We start from the raw sequence: 15906 nt of genomic DNA, 5'->3' as shown, positions 1-15906 counted from the left end.
TATGAGAATCTCACATGCATTCAGTGTTTTTGCTCCACACTGCATGGGATTTCAGTGTCCTCCCAAGGTTTGGTGGTCTCTTGATATTTTTACCATTGTTTAGAAAAAATAGTGATGTACTGTATATCATGTGGGGAATCTATGGGCACTGACTATGAATGTGGGTGGGCACATTCTTATTTTAAAAGAAAGCTTTAGGGAAAGAGAATGGCTTAGAAAAAATAGTATTGACCGTGCCCCCACAATTAACCAGTCAGGGGCATCTGCGGTGCGTGCGTGTGTGTGTCAGAAAAATCAAGACAGCAGCCACAACTGTGCAATCAAAGTTGCCATCTTGACTTTTTTGACACCCTCCCCCAAACACACCCATACAGATGCCCCCAAGGGCAGTGAAAGGTTAGTCACGTGCATACAATCTGCTCGGCTTGGCTAGTTCTTTCACGGGTTAAAGTGTTTTGCAAATCTACTCAGGCTGAATCCACAAAACGGGATAGCCCAGGAGCCAAATTAAGTCAGTTATTCACATCCAGCTGCACAGCCCCCATGATGGGCTTCAGTTTTTTATTCCCCATGGTAGCTCTCCAGACAGTTCCACGCTGGCTGCAACTTTTCTCACCATAGGATTCCAGATGGAAGGCAGACCAATTTGGCTCCTTTTGAAAGGAAAAGGAGGCTCGCTTGGGACCTAATCCTTACAACAGATCTTACTCAGATCGGACTTATTCTTTGTCACTGTAGGAAATTGTCTTCATCCTCCCAAGTCCAGAAAAAAGGATGGCATTTACACTTCTGCTTAGCTATCTTTGCCTTCTGGAAGAGTAACAGGACATTTTAAAGGCAAAGGTTAGATCATGACTGGGGGGGAAGCAACTAATGTGTTTGTAGAGAGAAGCAGAGCTGCTACAACCCAAGGGGATCATCCAAAGAACCTGAATGATTCAAGACAGGGGAAAGCAGCCATCCTCAACCTGGCACCCCCAGGTATGCTGGAGTTGCAATTTCTGGAATTTTCAGGCTAGGGATGGGAGAGACATTTGCAACTAACCAGGAGGGTGCACAGATAGGAAGGCTGGTAAAAGCAAGTTCCACCAGCAATGCATAATTAAAATGTGCTGATTGACTGGTGTTGGACTAAAACACTCCCCTAGATGAACCTTTGGGTGATCCAGGATGGCTGTTCTTAAAGGTTTGCTCCTCTTTGGGCACCAGTGCTTGCTCCAAAGAGCAGTGACAGAGCAGGGCGAAACTTTCCCGGCTGCTTAGCTGTACTTGTCAAAATATATGCTTAAACATCTAAGGAGGCTTCTTCTCTGTTTTGTGGGACAGACTTCGCCGGCAGCAGAACCTCCCTCTTTTTGGGAAGATCCGTGGGTCGCGCTTTGGTCCAGATGATCCTGGTGATGGCACCAGTGACTTGGATGAGGATGAAGACTTGAAGATCCAAGTTCCATAGCAGCTGGTTCCAAGTCTGGAGATACTGGGGGTTGCATTTGAAAGGCCAGGAAGTTGTGGAGCTGAGCCTAGTGGCTCTTGGGGGAGATAGTTCCTTGTCTCACCCCAGAGCCTCTTCTTTTGCCCAACCTGAAGGATGATCAAAGAGCTCAAAGCAGATGACATCACCCCCACCCCCACCCCATGTGCTGGCCTTCATCAGAAGATTTGTGCAGAAGTTCTGAGAAACTTTCTTGAAAGTCATATCGTATCCCCTTTCTCTTCTCCCATTCAGCCCCAATCCATCAAACACCACTGATGCTAACAAGAAGAACAAAATACTATAAGCTTCATGTGCCCAAAGCAATGGGAATCATCTTCTGGCATGGAGGGAACATGCTAACCGCCCCTCTACAGTCTTAATTCCTGTCCCACTCAAAGCTTCTACTAATGCCACCTTCCTTGAAAGGTTAATTGCAATACTTCAGTCCCTGCAGATCCAAAGACTTAGGGATGAGTTCACTTGCTATGGCAGGCCGGGGAGGGAACCAAAGTGTGGGAGAGAAAAAGTGGGGTTCTCTGTTACCAAAGGTCCCCCTGAGTCCAGGCACTTTTGACATCACTTCTTCCCCAAACCAACCAGTCCAGGATGTTCTGCCACATCACTCCCTCCGTATCTCATGAGTGGAACTGATGTTGAAATGCAACGTCTGAAGAGAAGGCAATAGAAGCACCAGAAAATCTGGGAGGTAGATTTTTCCATCTCATTAGCCTACCTTTTATATATAAATATGTATATGTATATGTTTTGTATTATAACACTGAACTAGCCAAGAAATTCCTGCCTGCCTGCCTGCAGGAGGAAAGTTAACAGTGAATTCTTGATATGCTATGATTCTTCAAGCCATCTGCTTTGTGGCAGTAGACCTAAAATGGGGGTGGGGGGTGGCATATCTCTTTCTTCCCCAGCTGACACTTCTCCAGTTGTTAGTTTTTTAAGAGCCTCCAGTATTAAACCATAGTTTATGTGGCCTTCCCTAACAGGCTGCCCTCCAGGTAGAACAATTTTAATTCTCCTTCTCCTTCTCCTTCTCCTTCTCCTTCTCCTTCTCCTTCTCCTTCTCCTTCTCTTTTTCCTCTTCCTCTTCTTCCTCTTCTTCTCCGCCTCTGCCTCTTATTTTAAATCAACACTTGTGTCCTTAAAATCAGCTAAAAGCCACAATGGCAGGTCTCTTGGGCTTTGGCACTGCTCTTTCACAGAATCCATTCCTGAATCTTCAATAGACCTTTTTTGATGCCTCACACAGCCACACTCAGGACTATTGGGTCTCTTGGCCTTAGCATTCCAATTATTCTTTCTCTTGCATTTAGCAGATGTTCAACAGGTGGATTTCTGGAGATGGTAGGCTTTGAACTCACATCACTGGCACAAAGTGTGTCTCTTATTGTGGTGCTTGCCAAAGGAAGATGTTTGTCATTTTTCTTCAGCCACCAGAATGGCTGAATTCTGAGAGTTCTCATCCCAGTTCTGGTGGGGTTTAGCATTCTACCTGAACGTATGTCTTGTTTACACATTGCATTGTGCAATCATGGTTCCAAGCTCCAGTTTGATTGATACAGTTGGTTGGGTTCACACAAGCTAAGCCCACATTAAACCTCATTATCGTTTAATACATTGGGTGGACCCAGTCACTGTATGTGGGGTTTTTTGCCAATTGAAGGCTCTATGTAAAAGTCAAGGGCCAATCCCTCTCTCTCTGCCCTAGGAAGAAGGAAGTGGTAAGCCACTTCTGAAAAGGTTGCCAAGAAAACTGCAGGGTTTCCTCCAAGCAGTTGCCCGGAGACAGGATTCACTTGAAGGACTAAAATAATTCTTAAGCTCCTCATCCTATTTCAGCAAGTTTCATCTTCCTTTTTACCAGTGCTGAATGTACTTTATACCTGTGGCTTTAAGGTCTGGCCCCTGGAGTGGCTCCTCTGGAAAAGCCTGCCCAAAGCTGGTGCCGTCCAAAGTGGTGGGGACCGCAGCTCCCAAAAGTCCCCATAACACTTTCGGAAGGGTGCCGTTGCCTGAGAATTCTGGGGTTTGTGCTTCCAATGCATCTCAAGAGCACCAGGCTGAAGAAGGTGTTCCAGAGGCCAAGACATTGTTTTACCCACAGGACTAAATGGTGCTAACTAATCCTGTTTGACAGCTTGCAAGGTGCCTTCTTGACACAAAAAGCTTGATACAAAGTCTGGAGCTCCAACTAACCCAGTATGGCAGTTCACAAATGGGGTAGACCTGCTTGATAGCTTAATCTCAAGAGAGAGGAAGCTCTCATGTGGTAGCATTTTGCAGGATCATGGTGCAAATAAGACATTTGGTCACCAGCAAAATGTTAATATATAAACGTTTTTGATCCACTTGTCATAAATTTCAAAACACTTTGCAAACGAAGGCTGAGGAGGATTTCTGAGAGGGCCCCCTCCCAGTTCCATTCCTACCTACTTTTCCTTCTCCCATACTTCCTGCCTTCGCCAAAGGATTCCAGATCCTTTGCATTGGCAACCTCAACTCTTGAAAGCTGGAGAGCTAATAGCTAGTCATGAAATACATGGCAACACTCATGATTTGCTCTGTGTCGGTTGTGTTGGTTAGAGAGTTGGGGATCCTTGTTGCAATACAATTTAGATTTGTTTGGTACTCAACATACAGAACTTTATTTGTAGCTGATCTGATGCTCTTTCTGAAGCTGTGAACAGAAGTTGGGTAAAGCTCCAGGACATGGAGGTCTCCCATAGGTACCATTTACTTCACAGCAAAGGAATGATTCATTCAACTTTTTTCAATAAACAAGAATTTATATTAAATGTGTTGGGTGGATAGAGTTTGATCTCAGAGAGAAGGGCATGCTGTTTTATAAGGTGTTACAAAAGTTTTCTAGAACTTTGCTTCAGGCTGGCAAGGCCATATTTGCACCAAAGTCCGTGCAGGTAGACTCTCCTGCCATAACTCTGTTTGATGGGAAGTTTCCGAATCTCCTGACATTCTGTTATTATTGTCTGGTGGGATTTCCAGTGGGAAGGGAGGAGACTCCCAATGCTGCTTTTTGGCCAAAAATTCCACTTGATAGTCCCTCAATCGATATTCTGACAACATCAAATTCTTCCTTTCCCCCAGTTTTATTTATGTGTACACATGCACGCGTGTGTGCATTTAAAAGGATCTTCTCCACGAGCTGCTCCATGAATAAAACATTGGGTCTTGCAATTACCAGCTCACCAAGGCTTATTCGGCTTGACAGCTAATATGGTTCTTGGAGAGGAGCCTAAAACAATGGTTAAAAATTAAGCAATAATGGCCTATGATAACAATTTTATAGCAAACATGGGGTTTATGTTTCCACCATGGCAGCGTGATGTAACTAGTGTGAGTTCACTTCCTCCCCACACAGAGTTGCAGAGTCGTCCAAGGGTTCCCAAAAATGGTTTCCAGGGAAACTACCAGGTAGCCTTTTTGGATCTGGACCTCTCTTGCAAAGAGGGAGTGTGTTAAAAAGATGGGAAAAGGTTTGCATATGTTTGCAGGCTGGTCTCTTACATCTCCAAACTAAAGGCTTGTTCTCATCATGGCAGTATAGCCTCTTATGAAGCCACAAAGAGACCCCAAGGGACGTGTGCACACGAGTCCAGGCCACACTGATGGGGTAGGAGCTGCCTCAACTCCAACTCTACTAGGAAGTCATTATCTGCCTATTCCAATGATTTGCTTGGAATCTCCCTTCCCCATCTTCATAGCTTTCAAATGTATTGGACTACAGGTGCCATCATCCCAGGTAAGCTGGCCCGGGAGTGATAAGAACTGTACTCCAGCAGGACTCGGATGCTTTGAATAATCCTTTCCCAATTTGCAATTCTTCCCATGTTTCAAATAAGGTGATCCTCTGATGGGCTGGGCAGATACGTCTGCCACTGCAAAGGTAGCTCCAGTCAAGCCACGTTCATGCAGACCACACTGGAAAGGCATGTTTTGGGTTCAGACATGACACAGAAGTGTTCACTCTCACATCACAATCTTTAAATAGGGCCTCCCCCAATAGGCTGCCCTCCAAGTGTGCTAGACCCCAAATCCCACAAAGGGCCCTGCTACTTAGGAATTATAGGAGTTGTAATGGCTCCAGACTGGGAAGGCCAGCCTAAGGGACACCTGCTTTCCCCAACCTAGTGCCCTCCAGACTGCCAACTCTTGTCAATGCTGGCCAATATCCCAGTGGCTCATTAACTTTCTGGGATTCCTATGGTAGGAGATCATCTACTCAGTGAAGAGATTAAGTGGACATCACATTTGCAGTACTTATGTCCAGCTGGCCTAAGTGAGAGGACAAGACCGCTGCCAGGGTGGTCCTCTGGGCCTCTGAGTTGCCTATTTTCTTCATAGCTGTTCATTATAGAAATCTTGAAGCTTTAAGAACCAATTGCCTGAGGTTGTTTTTCTGTTTCCTTTTTCCTCCCCAGGTCCTTTTCTTTCTGCGCAGTATCTTGTTAGATTGCAAGTGTGGGAGCAGGACTGCTAGGCCTTTCATCTTCTGAGAACCATTTAGGCTGAAAGAACCACATATAAATGGAAAAAATAGACAAATGCAGGAAGTCTGTGTCACACCCAGCTGTTCCATGAAGGCCACTATCTGTAGGAAATGTCGCTCCTACATTTCATTTTCTCTCTGACCTCAAGGTTTATTATCCTCCCCTTCAGAAACCATAGCTAGAGATATACCACTCTTTAATGATACAACTCCATGTAACTGATGGTGGACTATAACAGCCTAGGCTGTTGTGTAATAAATTGGTTAGTTTTCAAGGTGCCTTAAGTCCCTTTGATTGCAAAGAAGACTAACCCAACTGCCCATGTGGGAAATATGATTCTTGAATTAATTCTGCAACAAATTATCAAGGAGGGACCCATGATCTAACATGTCTTACCTCTTTATTTGTCTCTCTGAATTCAAGCTGCATCTTCTCTTTTCCTCTCTCCCTGCTTCCAGTTCTTTGTCTGGATGGATTCGAAGAGTCACTGATCCTCATTTCCAAATTCCAATGCTACCTTTATTTCAGATGTTCTTCTTTCATGTATCTGTAGCAGACAACAATAAATCACCTGGACCCTAGAAGCATTCCTCATTCACAATTCCCATTTGGGAGAAAATGGAGGATTCAGAGCTGCTAATCTGTGTAACATTGTGCAGCAATTCCAAAGTGTGCCAATGTCAAAAGTATTCAGGATCTTAAATTTTATGAGAGAAATGCCTGTTCCCTGTAGTGTACACTGCACATTCATTTATTTTTAAAAACAGTCGAGTCTTGTGGCACCTTAAGGATTAATAAATGTATTATCTCGTAGGCTTTATGCATCACAGTGGACTGTAAGTATGAGAAATAAGATAAGTTTAGAGGAAGGCAAATATTGTTTAGTAAGTTTAAGAGGCCTAGTGGAGCAATTCTTAGAATTTGAATATGACAACTGAAAGATATAATTTATTCAAAAGGAACATAAACAATAGAAAGAAAGGAAAGGATCCATTTCCTGCTAAAAAGATCCTCATTTGCATAGAAATCCAAGGGAATGAAGTTGGTGACAGGTTGAGAACATCTACATCTACATGAAACCACCTGGAAGTAAGAATAAAAGTGGCTCCCCCACTGATGGCCAATATTACCTATACCCACAAGAAGATATGGATGATACTTTCAGAAAGAAGCTGCAGATCATTTAAAGCATAAAGTCACAGTCATGAGAGACTTGAATTATTCCAATCGCTGTTGGGAGACAATTGTGCAATGTATGGTCCATCCAGGAAATTCCTGAGTTATCTTGCTAACAACTTCCTCCTTCAGAAAGGGGAGGAAAGAACCAGAGAATCAACTAGCCTTTTCTTTTTCCAAGAAGGAAGAATATTAGTAGACAAAATGCAAATTGTAGGAATTTAGGGGAAAACTGGCCATATAAGCCTAGGATAATATTGAGGGAAGCTACAGTTGAATGTAGTCAACTTGGACTTCCTTGAATCTCAAGAAAGTAGATTTGTATAAGCTAAGAAAAAGGAAAAGTGAAATTCCATGGCTGGGGTGGTAAAGAGAACCAGAACTCAAGATGGGTAGAAGTTCCTAAAAGGAAGATGCTACTACCATAATCACAAAAAATTGCAAAAAAAAAAAGGAAGGCAGTAGAAGAAGCCAGTGTGGCTGCATAAATAAACCAAGGAGATCAGAAAAGAACACAGCATAGGAAGTGGAAAAACAAGGATGTTACCAAGGATGTAACCTAGGCATCTGGTATGTGATGAAAATACAATAAAACATGCGTTATGACCTCAAAACACAAGCCCAGCCTTTCGGGTCTGAGTCCCAACAACTGACACAAGTAGAGGAATCATGGGTTAGATCCCGACGTCAAAATGCCCTTTTGTCACTTCCCCCTTCCCTCCCCGATGGATCCCAGGGCCAAGGAGGAGGATGTACAGTACAGATAAGTGGAATTTATAGGACCGATGTCAGAAAAACTAAAGCTGGAACGAGCTGAGGTTTGGTGAAGAATGCCAGGCATTAAAAAGGGGGCTTCTTACGTTCCAAATTAAAGGAAGGGAAAAGCAACTGTGTGTCAAAATGATAGCAGGCAAAAAGAAAAGGAGGAATCTAATCCACTCTTAAGGAAAGGCTACATGTTTCACTGGGTGACTGAGGAACTGGTGAAAAGGCAGTTTGATTGAAATATAACCTGGGAACATAGCCTCCAGTCCTCTGTTCAGGATCAAATCAACTGCATCTGAAGGAACTTGTTGATGGTCTGGCTCTGTCTGTTATCTCAGAGAAAGGCTGGAGAATGGAGGAAGCATCCGATCCACGAAGCAGCATAAAGTCATCTCCAACTTCAAAGGGGAAGGAAATCCAAGGGAACTGCAGACCAGCCTGATACCCAGAAAGTTTGACAGCAGATCATAAATTGATTAGCCTGTAAACCCAGCAGCGGTGTGGAGGGAGGATGGGACTGGGAGTCAAAAACATCAAGACGGCCAAGCAACTACATGATTGAATTCCCTGCCCCTTTTTTGCAGACATCACCCTCACCATGCATGTGAAAAGGGGGGGGGGGCTTTAATTGTGTGGCCAGGCTGCCATCTTGATTATTTTTATTCCCCTCCCTTCTGCAATTCCCTCTGGGTAAGCACCTTGAAAACAAAGCAATGATTCCTAGACGCCAGCAAGAACTTGTCACAAATGTCATAGCCAGAACTGTTTTATTTATTGATCAGGTAACTTCCTTAGCCTAAGCACTTGTCTCTGGTTGCACCTCTCCACGGGGCAAACATGACCTGAAAGATCTTTTTTTCTCCCATGTTCCCATGGCATTACCTTCACCTCCTCCCTAGTCCATGAGTGAGACACCCTAAGTCATCCTTAGCTGGACCAATACAAAGTAGAGGGAGGAGGGTGTGGATTTATTTTCCAGAGCATCTGAGAGTAAGACAGGAACCACTGGGTGGGAGCTTAACAGAAGGAGATCCAAACTGGAAATAGGGAGGAATTTCCTGACTGTGAGAGCCATTGAGCAGTGGGACAGCCTGCCTCCTGATATTATGGGTGTTCCATCACGGGAGGTTTTCAAGAGAAGATGGACAGCCATTTATCCAGGATGGTCTGACAGTTCCTGCATTGGGCAGGGAGTTGGACCAGAAGTCCTGAAAGATCCCTTTCAAGCTTAGAATTCTGTGATTTCTCCCTTTCTTCTAACGTGGTCCTACCTAAAACTCTCTTCTGTTTTGTTCCTTTGGAGGGAAATCAGGGGGCTGCAGTCAACTTCAAACAGGAGTAACAGAGACAGGATAGGGATCACAAGAGAACAGCAGATTTCATGCTGGTATAGTTTTATCTGATTTAAGAATAATTAATTAGCACTTCAGTCACCAGCAAGGAAAGACCCAACATGTTACAATCACCAACAGTCAAACCAAGTAGCTAACAAATGTCCTTAGCAGAACGTTGTGGACAGAATAGACCTTGATTTAACAAATCATTTGACAAAGTAGCTTATGATTAGTCTGACTAGCAGACTAGCTTCATATGAGATGGCTGGCGTGGCTGTTAGGTGGATTCATAACTGGCTTGAAAATTGTTCTCCCAGAATGTTCGCCGGAAGAGTCTCATCCAATTGCAGAGAGCCTCCAACAGGGAGCCTCAGATATTCGTTCTGGGCTCATTATATTTCAACATTTTGACCTAAGTCCTATATTAAGAGGTAGAAAGAATGCTTATCAAATCTGCAGATGACAAAATTGGTAAGATAGCTAATATTCTTAAAGGGAAAAATAATACTCTAATCTTTAAAAGTTAGAGAAATGGGTTGAAAATAAGATAGTGAAATCTAACAGAGAAAAAGATACATTATTTTAGGAAAAATAAATTAAATGTACAGGATCAGGAGTCTGGCTCACTAATAATATGTCTAAAAAGGATGTTGAAATTGTAACTGATCACAAACTGCTATGAGTCAAGACTATGATCTGTAAAAGGGAATTGCAGTTTTAGGCTCATCAAGGAAAGCAGGGTCAGACCTTGTTAGTATTTGGATGGGAGAAGATCACCAAGGAATTCCAGGGCTGTAGGTTGGACCAGGAAGTTGTGGGCGGGGGGGAGGTCCCAGAAAAAGGCATTGGCCAACAAATGTAATCATGTTGCCAAGAAATTACATGGATGCCAGGAGTCCAGCTCAATTTGAGGGCATCTCTATGTTTATTTTTACAAAGTCTTTTTGGTTTCTGAAGGGAAGGGAAGGGAAGGGAAGGGAAGGGAAGGGAAGGGAAGGGAAGGGAAGGGAAGGGAAGGGAAGGGAAGGGAAGGGAAGGGAGACAAACTATTTGTGTAAAAGTTATGGAGGAAGAACAAAAGATGGTTTCCCTCAATGCTTTGAATTATTTGGGGGTGAGATATAAAGGCTTGGTTGGTAGAAACAATGATGAGGTTGAGAGATGGAGCTTTTAGAAGTGCTTAATTGCAACCTGCTAGCATTCTCCACTCAAACTCTTTTCCCTTCTTGGCATGAGAGCTCTTCTCATTCAGAAGCCATGAGAAAATTATGAAGCGGAACTGCAGTTGGGCATGGAAAATCAAGCTGGACTGATGCACTGAAAGGAACTCGGCGATGCAAGAGTATTAAAAATTGATATTCCAGAGAGATAATTCTGCTTGCTCTACTTTTTAATTGATTGCCTAAAAGACAAGGGCCTGTCCTAGTTGTAGTTGGTTGTTGTTATTGTTGTTTAAATTTGTAGCAAACATTAATATTTCTGCAGCCAAGTAAATCAAGCCCAGAGTGGAAGGAATGTGCTCACCAATCAGCCATGCTCATACAGCAGATTTGGAGGACAGTTCTCATGAAGCAAGCTGATTTTTGGACAGACAGAAATATTTGCAATGGAAGCATTTCTGCAAAGACCTCTCAGCTGTGCAACCAAACAGACTAAGCCACCCCAAAATTAGCCGAGATTGAAGCTAACCAGCAAAACATAGCATGCTGTGCAAATGCAGCCACAGTGACTTCAACCTGGCTGAGGGTGTTGTGAGGTCTCAGCCTATGGATCAGATAAACAGATCGCTGTTAGGCCCCAAGATCATGATACTAGTGTTTTGTGAAAAGGTACCTGGAAGGAACCAGTTATGGAGAACACCAAGTGTTAGAGAGCAACCATTTTGAGATTGATCATTCTGTAAGTGTTAAGTTTGTTTCCAAGAGCCAACATTGCACCCATGGAAATTGGACATAATCAAGCCTCCATAGACACAGTTATGTTTCTTTACCCATGAATAGAACCTCAGTTCTATAGGGACAGGAGATGCAGAGATCCTGACCCTTCTGTATACATGGCTCAAGACACAGAGCTGGCCTGCCTGCCAGTTTAAGATAGATTGCTTTAGAATTCAACCCAAGAATCCCCAGCTGATGGACAAACTGGCAGGGGATTCTGGGAAGCATAGTCCAATACATCTGGAAGGCAGCTGGTTTGCAAAAGATGTTCAGTCTAAAGTTTATGAGACCAAACCATGGTCATCTCCCACCCAGTGACTTTGCTGAGGATGATGGGGCATTGTACTCCAACATACCATGTTAGGTACGTGTAGATGATAGAACATAGCGTAAGCTTTATTATAGTCTTGAATTGTAAACTTGAACTGTGGCACATAAAAGAAGAATGTTTTCTACTTTGTAGCCTTTTGTCTGGGTTCAGAATCTAAGGAGGGTTGGCCTAGTTAAGACTTGGATAGACCACTGGAAATCCCAAGGCTGAAGGCTAGACTGATGAACTGAAAAAAGGGGGCATCGCTACCATAGCGTTGCCAAGAAAACGCACCAGGATGGCCCCATGGGGTCACCAGCAGTTGAGCTTGACTCAAGGACATCCTTACTTCTGTCTCTCTTCTTCCTGCTGTGAAGAAAAGGGGGGTCAGAAACCAGATCACTGGGGGCACGGCTCTGTGTGTCCACTTGTTCTTATCTTGGATGGGAAGACCATTGATTCAGAGCAGGTTCATTCCTGGTTAGGAGCGGGAGTATGGCCGGGTTGCCTAAGAGAATGGTACCTTTCCCCACTTGGCACCTAGAAACCAAGTGGACTAAAATTGCCGTTTTCCCTCCCACCAGCAGGAGAGTCAAGTGTCCCCCACACACATGCACAATGGCCAGCAGGACAGATTATCTGCTGCAGACAGATCTGCCCTCTAAAGCAAGAGAAACAGGTAGCCGAAGCACTTAGATATTTCTTTTCCTCGTTTCAAAGAGAACAATGAAATTTGATCAGAAGTGTGGGAAACGAAAAAGAAAGAGGGCTTCATTTTGTAACACTGTTCATGGTAGTTATTTCTAAATCTTACTTTCGTCAAAATCTATTTTTCAATCATCCCCAAAGAAGGATGAGAGTAGAGTTTAAAACAACTCTCAAAAACAGGAGTACAAAGAGGGCAAAAATACCATTTTAAAAGCCTCAAAGCAGAAAGGCAAGTTAAAAGCAATACAAAAGATACAGTGATCAAGACAATAAAACCATATAAAATTACTGCTTTCCATGTAGTCTTCATGACATGAGAATCTGCAAGGACTTGAGAAAAGACTCATCAGGCTGGTTGGATAAAGATGTCTTTGGCTGGTGCCAGAAACTTTTAAGATTCAATAGCAAAAATAGGTGAAATGAGAAAGGGAGGTCATCATTCTGTAATTTGTGCTCCTGTCCCAGCCACCTCTCTGCTGCCGTGCTGTGCAGAACATTTTTGGGAAAAAGTCAAAGGACATCTTAATGGAATGAGGTGACGGGATGGCTGTGTAAAGGAGAAGGAACTCCTATCCTGATCTTAATGACTTTCAATGCCTTGATTTTGGCTTGGTTCTGCAGCTCTTTCTTCACAGGTAGCTTCCAAATTGTAACAACCGCAGCTAGCAACCACCATATTCTGCCTGGCCCCCTTCTCAAGGCAATCCTTGGCATGAAGCACCTTTGCAAACATCAGTCACGAGGGCTTGGATCATGGTGGCTAGACTACTCTGGCCCAGGTACCTTGCTGGTAAAATGCACTGCTGGCTACAAGTTCAAGCCCAATTACTGTATATACAGTAGTTCAGCCTGCAGCAGGTGGCAGCACCCATCAACCTTGGTTGATCTCAGAAAGCCAAACTGATCAAGACTCTTTAGGTCCTGGACAGGCGACCACCAAGGAGGCAATAGCAAGCCACTTCCATTGCTGTCATGAAGACTACATGGATGCCTTCACAACGTCACCAGGAATCAAACTTGGCTTAAGACCTGGCTTGACCTTTTATATAATCTGCCCAATAACTGAAATGTCATGAAGCGATGGGCAAATGATGACCCCCTGACTCAAAAGAATTCCGCCCCCTACTGTGGTAATTCTGGTATTGCAACATGAAGTGGCCTGGTATTCCAGTGGGGAACCACATTCCCTGACAGCCGTGGAGGTCATTTATTTATTGAATTAATTCAAAGTGTACAACACCCAGCTCTCCGCAACTCTTCAAAGAACGTTTTCTTATGTTCACAAGAAAACATAAAATTTTTAAACAATAGAAGAAGCAAGGATAGCATAACCAGGCAGCAAGGAAAAACACCCCCCCCCCCGAAAGAGGCTGCACCCATCATAGCCAAAAGCCTGGGTGAAGAGCCAGGTTTCCACAGCCCTTCAAAATGTCAGTAGGGTGGGAGCCTCCTGAATCTCAGGGGGAACCTCATTCCAGAGGGCAGGTGTTGCTACAGAGAAGGTGCGCTTCCAGGGTCCCGATAGATCATAGTGTTTAATTGAAGGAACCCAGAATGTGCCAACCCTGCTCGATTGAATTAGCTGAAGAGATGCTATGGCAGACAGGTGGTCCCTCAAGGAACCAGGCCCTGTGCCATGTAGGGCTTTATTGGTAACAACCAGCACCTTGAATTGCACCCGGAAGCAACCTGGCAACCAATGCAGCTTGCAAAACGGAGGTGTTTATAGGGGCATACCGAGGCACGCCCATCATTGCCCGTGCTGCTGCGTTGTAGAACAGCTGAAGCTTCCAGGTGGTCTTCAAGGGCAGCCCCATATAGAGCAGATTTCAATAGTCTAGCCACGAGGTGGCATCACATAATTGTACCAATGACACAAATTATGTAGTTTTGTCAAAATTTGTCACACTCCAGTGAGAAGCAAGATGCTACTGAGGCCATGGAAAACTGGACAAAATGGTTCTAGTGGTACTACAGCTTTTTTGCATCCCAGCAGCCACTTCTGGGTTAGGAAGTATGTAATTATACGTACAGGACTTGTGTGTGTGGGGATTCCTTATTACATGTAGTCCTCAACTTACGACCATTCGTTCAGTGACTGTTTGAAGTTACAACACTGAAAAGTGACTTACAATTGATCCTCACACTTAACAACTGTCATAGCATCCCCGCGATTGCCATTTGCAACCTTCCCAGCTTGCTTCCAACAAAGTTAATGGGAAGCTGGCGGGGAAGGTCACAAGTCGTGGTCACCTGATGCCTCACTTAATGACCATACCACTTAATGATGAATTTTCCAGTCCCTATTGTGGTCGTAAATTGAGGACTACCTATAATGAAAAGATGGTAGTCAAAGGCTACGCATGGTGCCACTACAAGAAATGAAGCCTGGAGGAAGAAACAGTATCTTTGACACAAGCTTAATTAAGCGAGGCTACAGAAATTCCTAGAGCTCAAGCACAGGCTATGTGGAGGCATGTGAACTTCTGGAATAATGCAGAGTGTTTATCTTCCCCATAGACAGCAGACTGGAGGCCTGCCTGGGCCTCTCTGTGCTTTAGTGGAATAATCTGCAGGGGGTCAGGCAAGAGAAGCGTAGCGAGGTCTGCGTATCACCCACTCGCAGGGACCCGGTCTGGTTCTTTTCCTCCTCGCCTCCGTCCGTCTGCATTAGAGGGACCGGCAGAGTCGGCCTCCCCTCCCCAAATTGCCATGTCTGTTTGTGTTAGCTGAGGAGGGGGATGGGGGGAGCTGCTGCACAAGCAAACCGATTCCAAGCTCCAGACTGGTCCCCCTTAGTGCTTGCACTGAAGCCCTGTCCTTACTGGCGATGCCCTTTTAGATTTCCTCAATTTGTAGTGGGGGCAATAGTTTTGGAAAGACCCCACTCCAGAACTAAATTTAATTCCAGTCTTAAATTCCAAAGCAAATCCAGTGCATTTTCACTCCATTTTCTTGGTTAGAATGTGCTGATTTGTGTTTCAGCATGTTCAGCAAACCCAGCCCAACAACATCCAATCATTACTAAAACATGAAGCACCCAGACACCCAACAATGGTAGTTTCTGAAGGCTGGGGACCCACAATCTTGCACCTCAGGCAGGGACACAAAAAAGTGAGAAGCTGGTGGCACCTGTGCCTTCATGATTGACCCTCCTCCTTTTTACACACATCGCGCATGTGGCCGGGGTATTTGTGGGGCAGGCAGGGTTGGAAGAGTCAAGAGGGCAGCCACAACCATGTGACTGAAGCCCCTTCAACTGCACCCCGTCCTTGCAGACACCCTTACGTGGGACTCACGTGAACAAGGAGGTGGTGCTCTGATCACGCAGGGATCCTCCTAACTTCTTTTGACCCCCTCCCCATGTGACCCGCATCCAAAGACTCCCTCCAAAAATTGGCATGAAACTCTCTTTTCAATTTGACAAGTGAAAATGATTAAATGCCTTAATATTGCATATTCATAAATAATAAATATTAATATGCAGTATACATACTGTAATGCTTATTATATATTAATACATGGTATTAAGTAAACTCTCCTTTAAGTTGAGCTAGACTTCTCATGCCTTTATGGGCACATACATGCAGCTTCTTGGCTATAATATGGAAGTTGTCATTGTATTCTTCAACCCTGGGATCTTCTGATGGTCCCCCATCGAATAACTACAGTAATCAAG

At 44.2% G+C, this 15906-nt stretch overlaps 1 protein-coding gene across 1 annotated transcript in view; it reads left to right on the top strand.

The window, feature by feature from the left end:
* Positions 1-10173, top strand: part of CCDC102A (coiled-coil domain containing 102A) — a 63088-nt gene extending 52915 nt beyond the window's left edge. The window contains exon 9 of the mRNA XM_088135874.1: positions 1327-10173. Coding sequence (XP_087992000.1) covers positions 1327-1453 — 127 coding nt within the window. The 3' untranslated portion in view covers positions 1454-10173. The remainder of the gene's footprint in view (positions 1-1326) is intronic.
* Positions 10174-15906: the final 5733 nt, after the last annotated feature.

The sequence above is a fragment of the Python bivittatus genome, unplaced genomic scaffold (genome assembly GCF_059951505.1).
Source record: "Python bivittatus isolate LINGU-HERP-01145 unplaced genomic scaffold, Pbiv_v1 ctg000190_np1212, whole genome shotgun sequence".
Classification (NCBI taxonomy): Eukaryota; Metazoa; Chordata; class Lepidosauria; order Squamata; family Pythonidae; genus Python; species Python bivittatus.
Note: the sequence above shows the minus strand (reverse complement) of the source record. Positions and strands in the feature narration are given on the sequence as shown.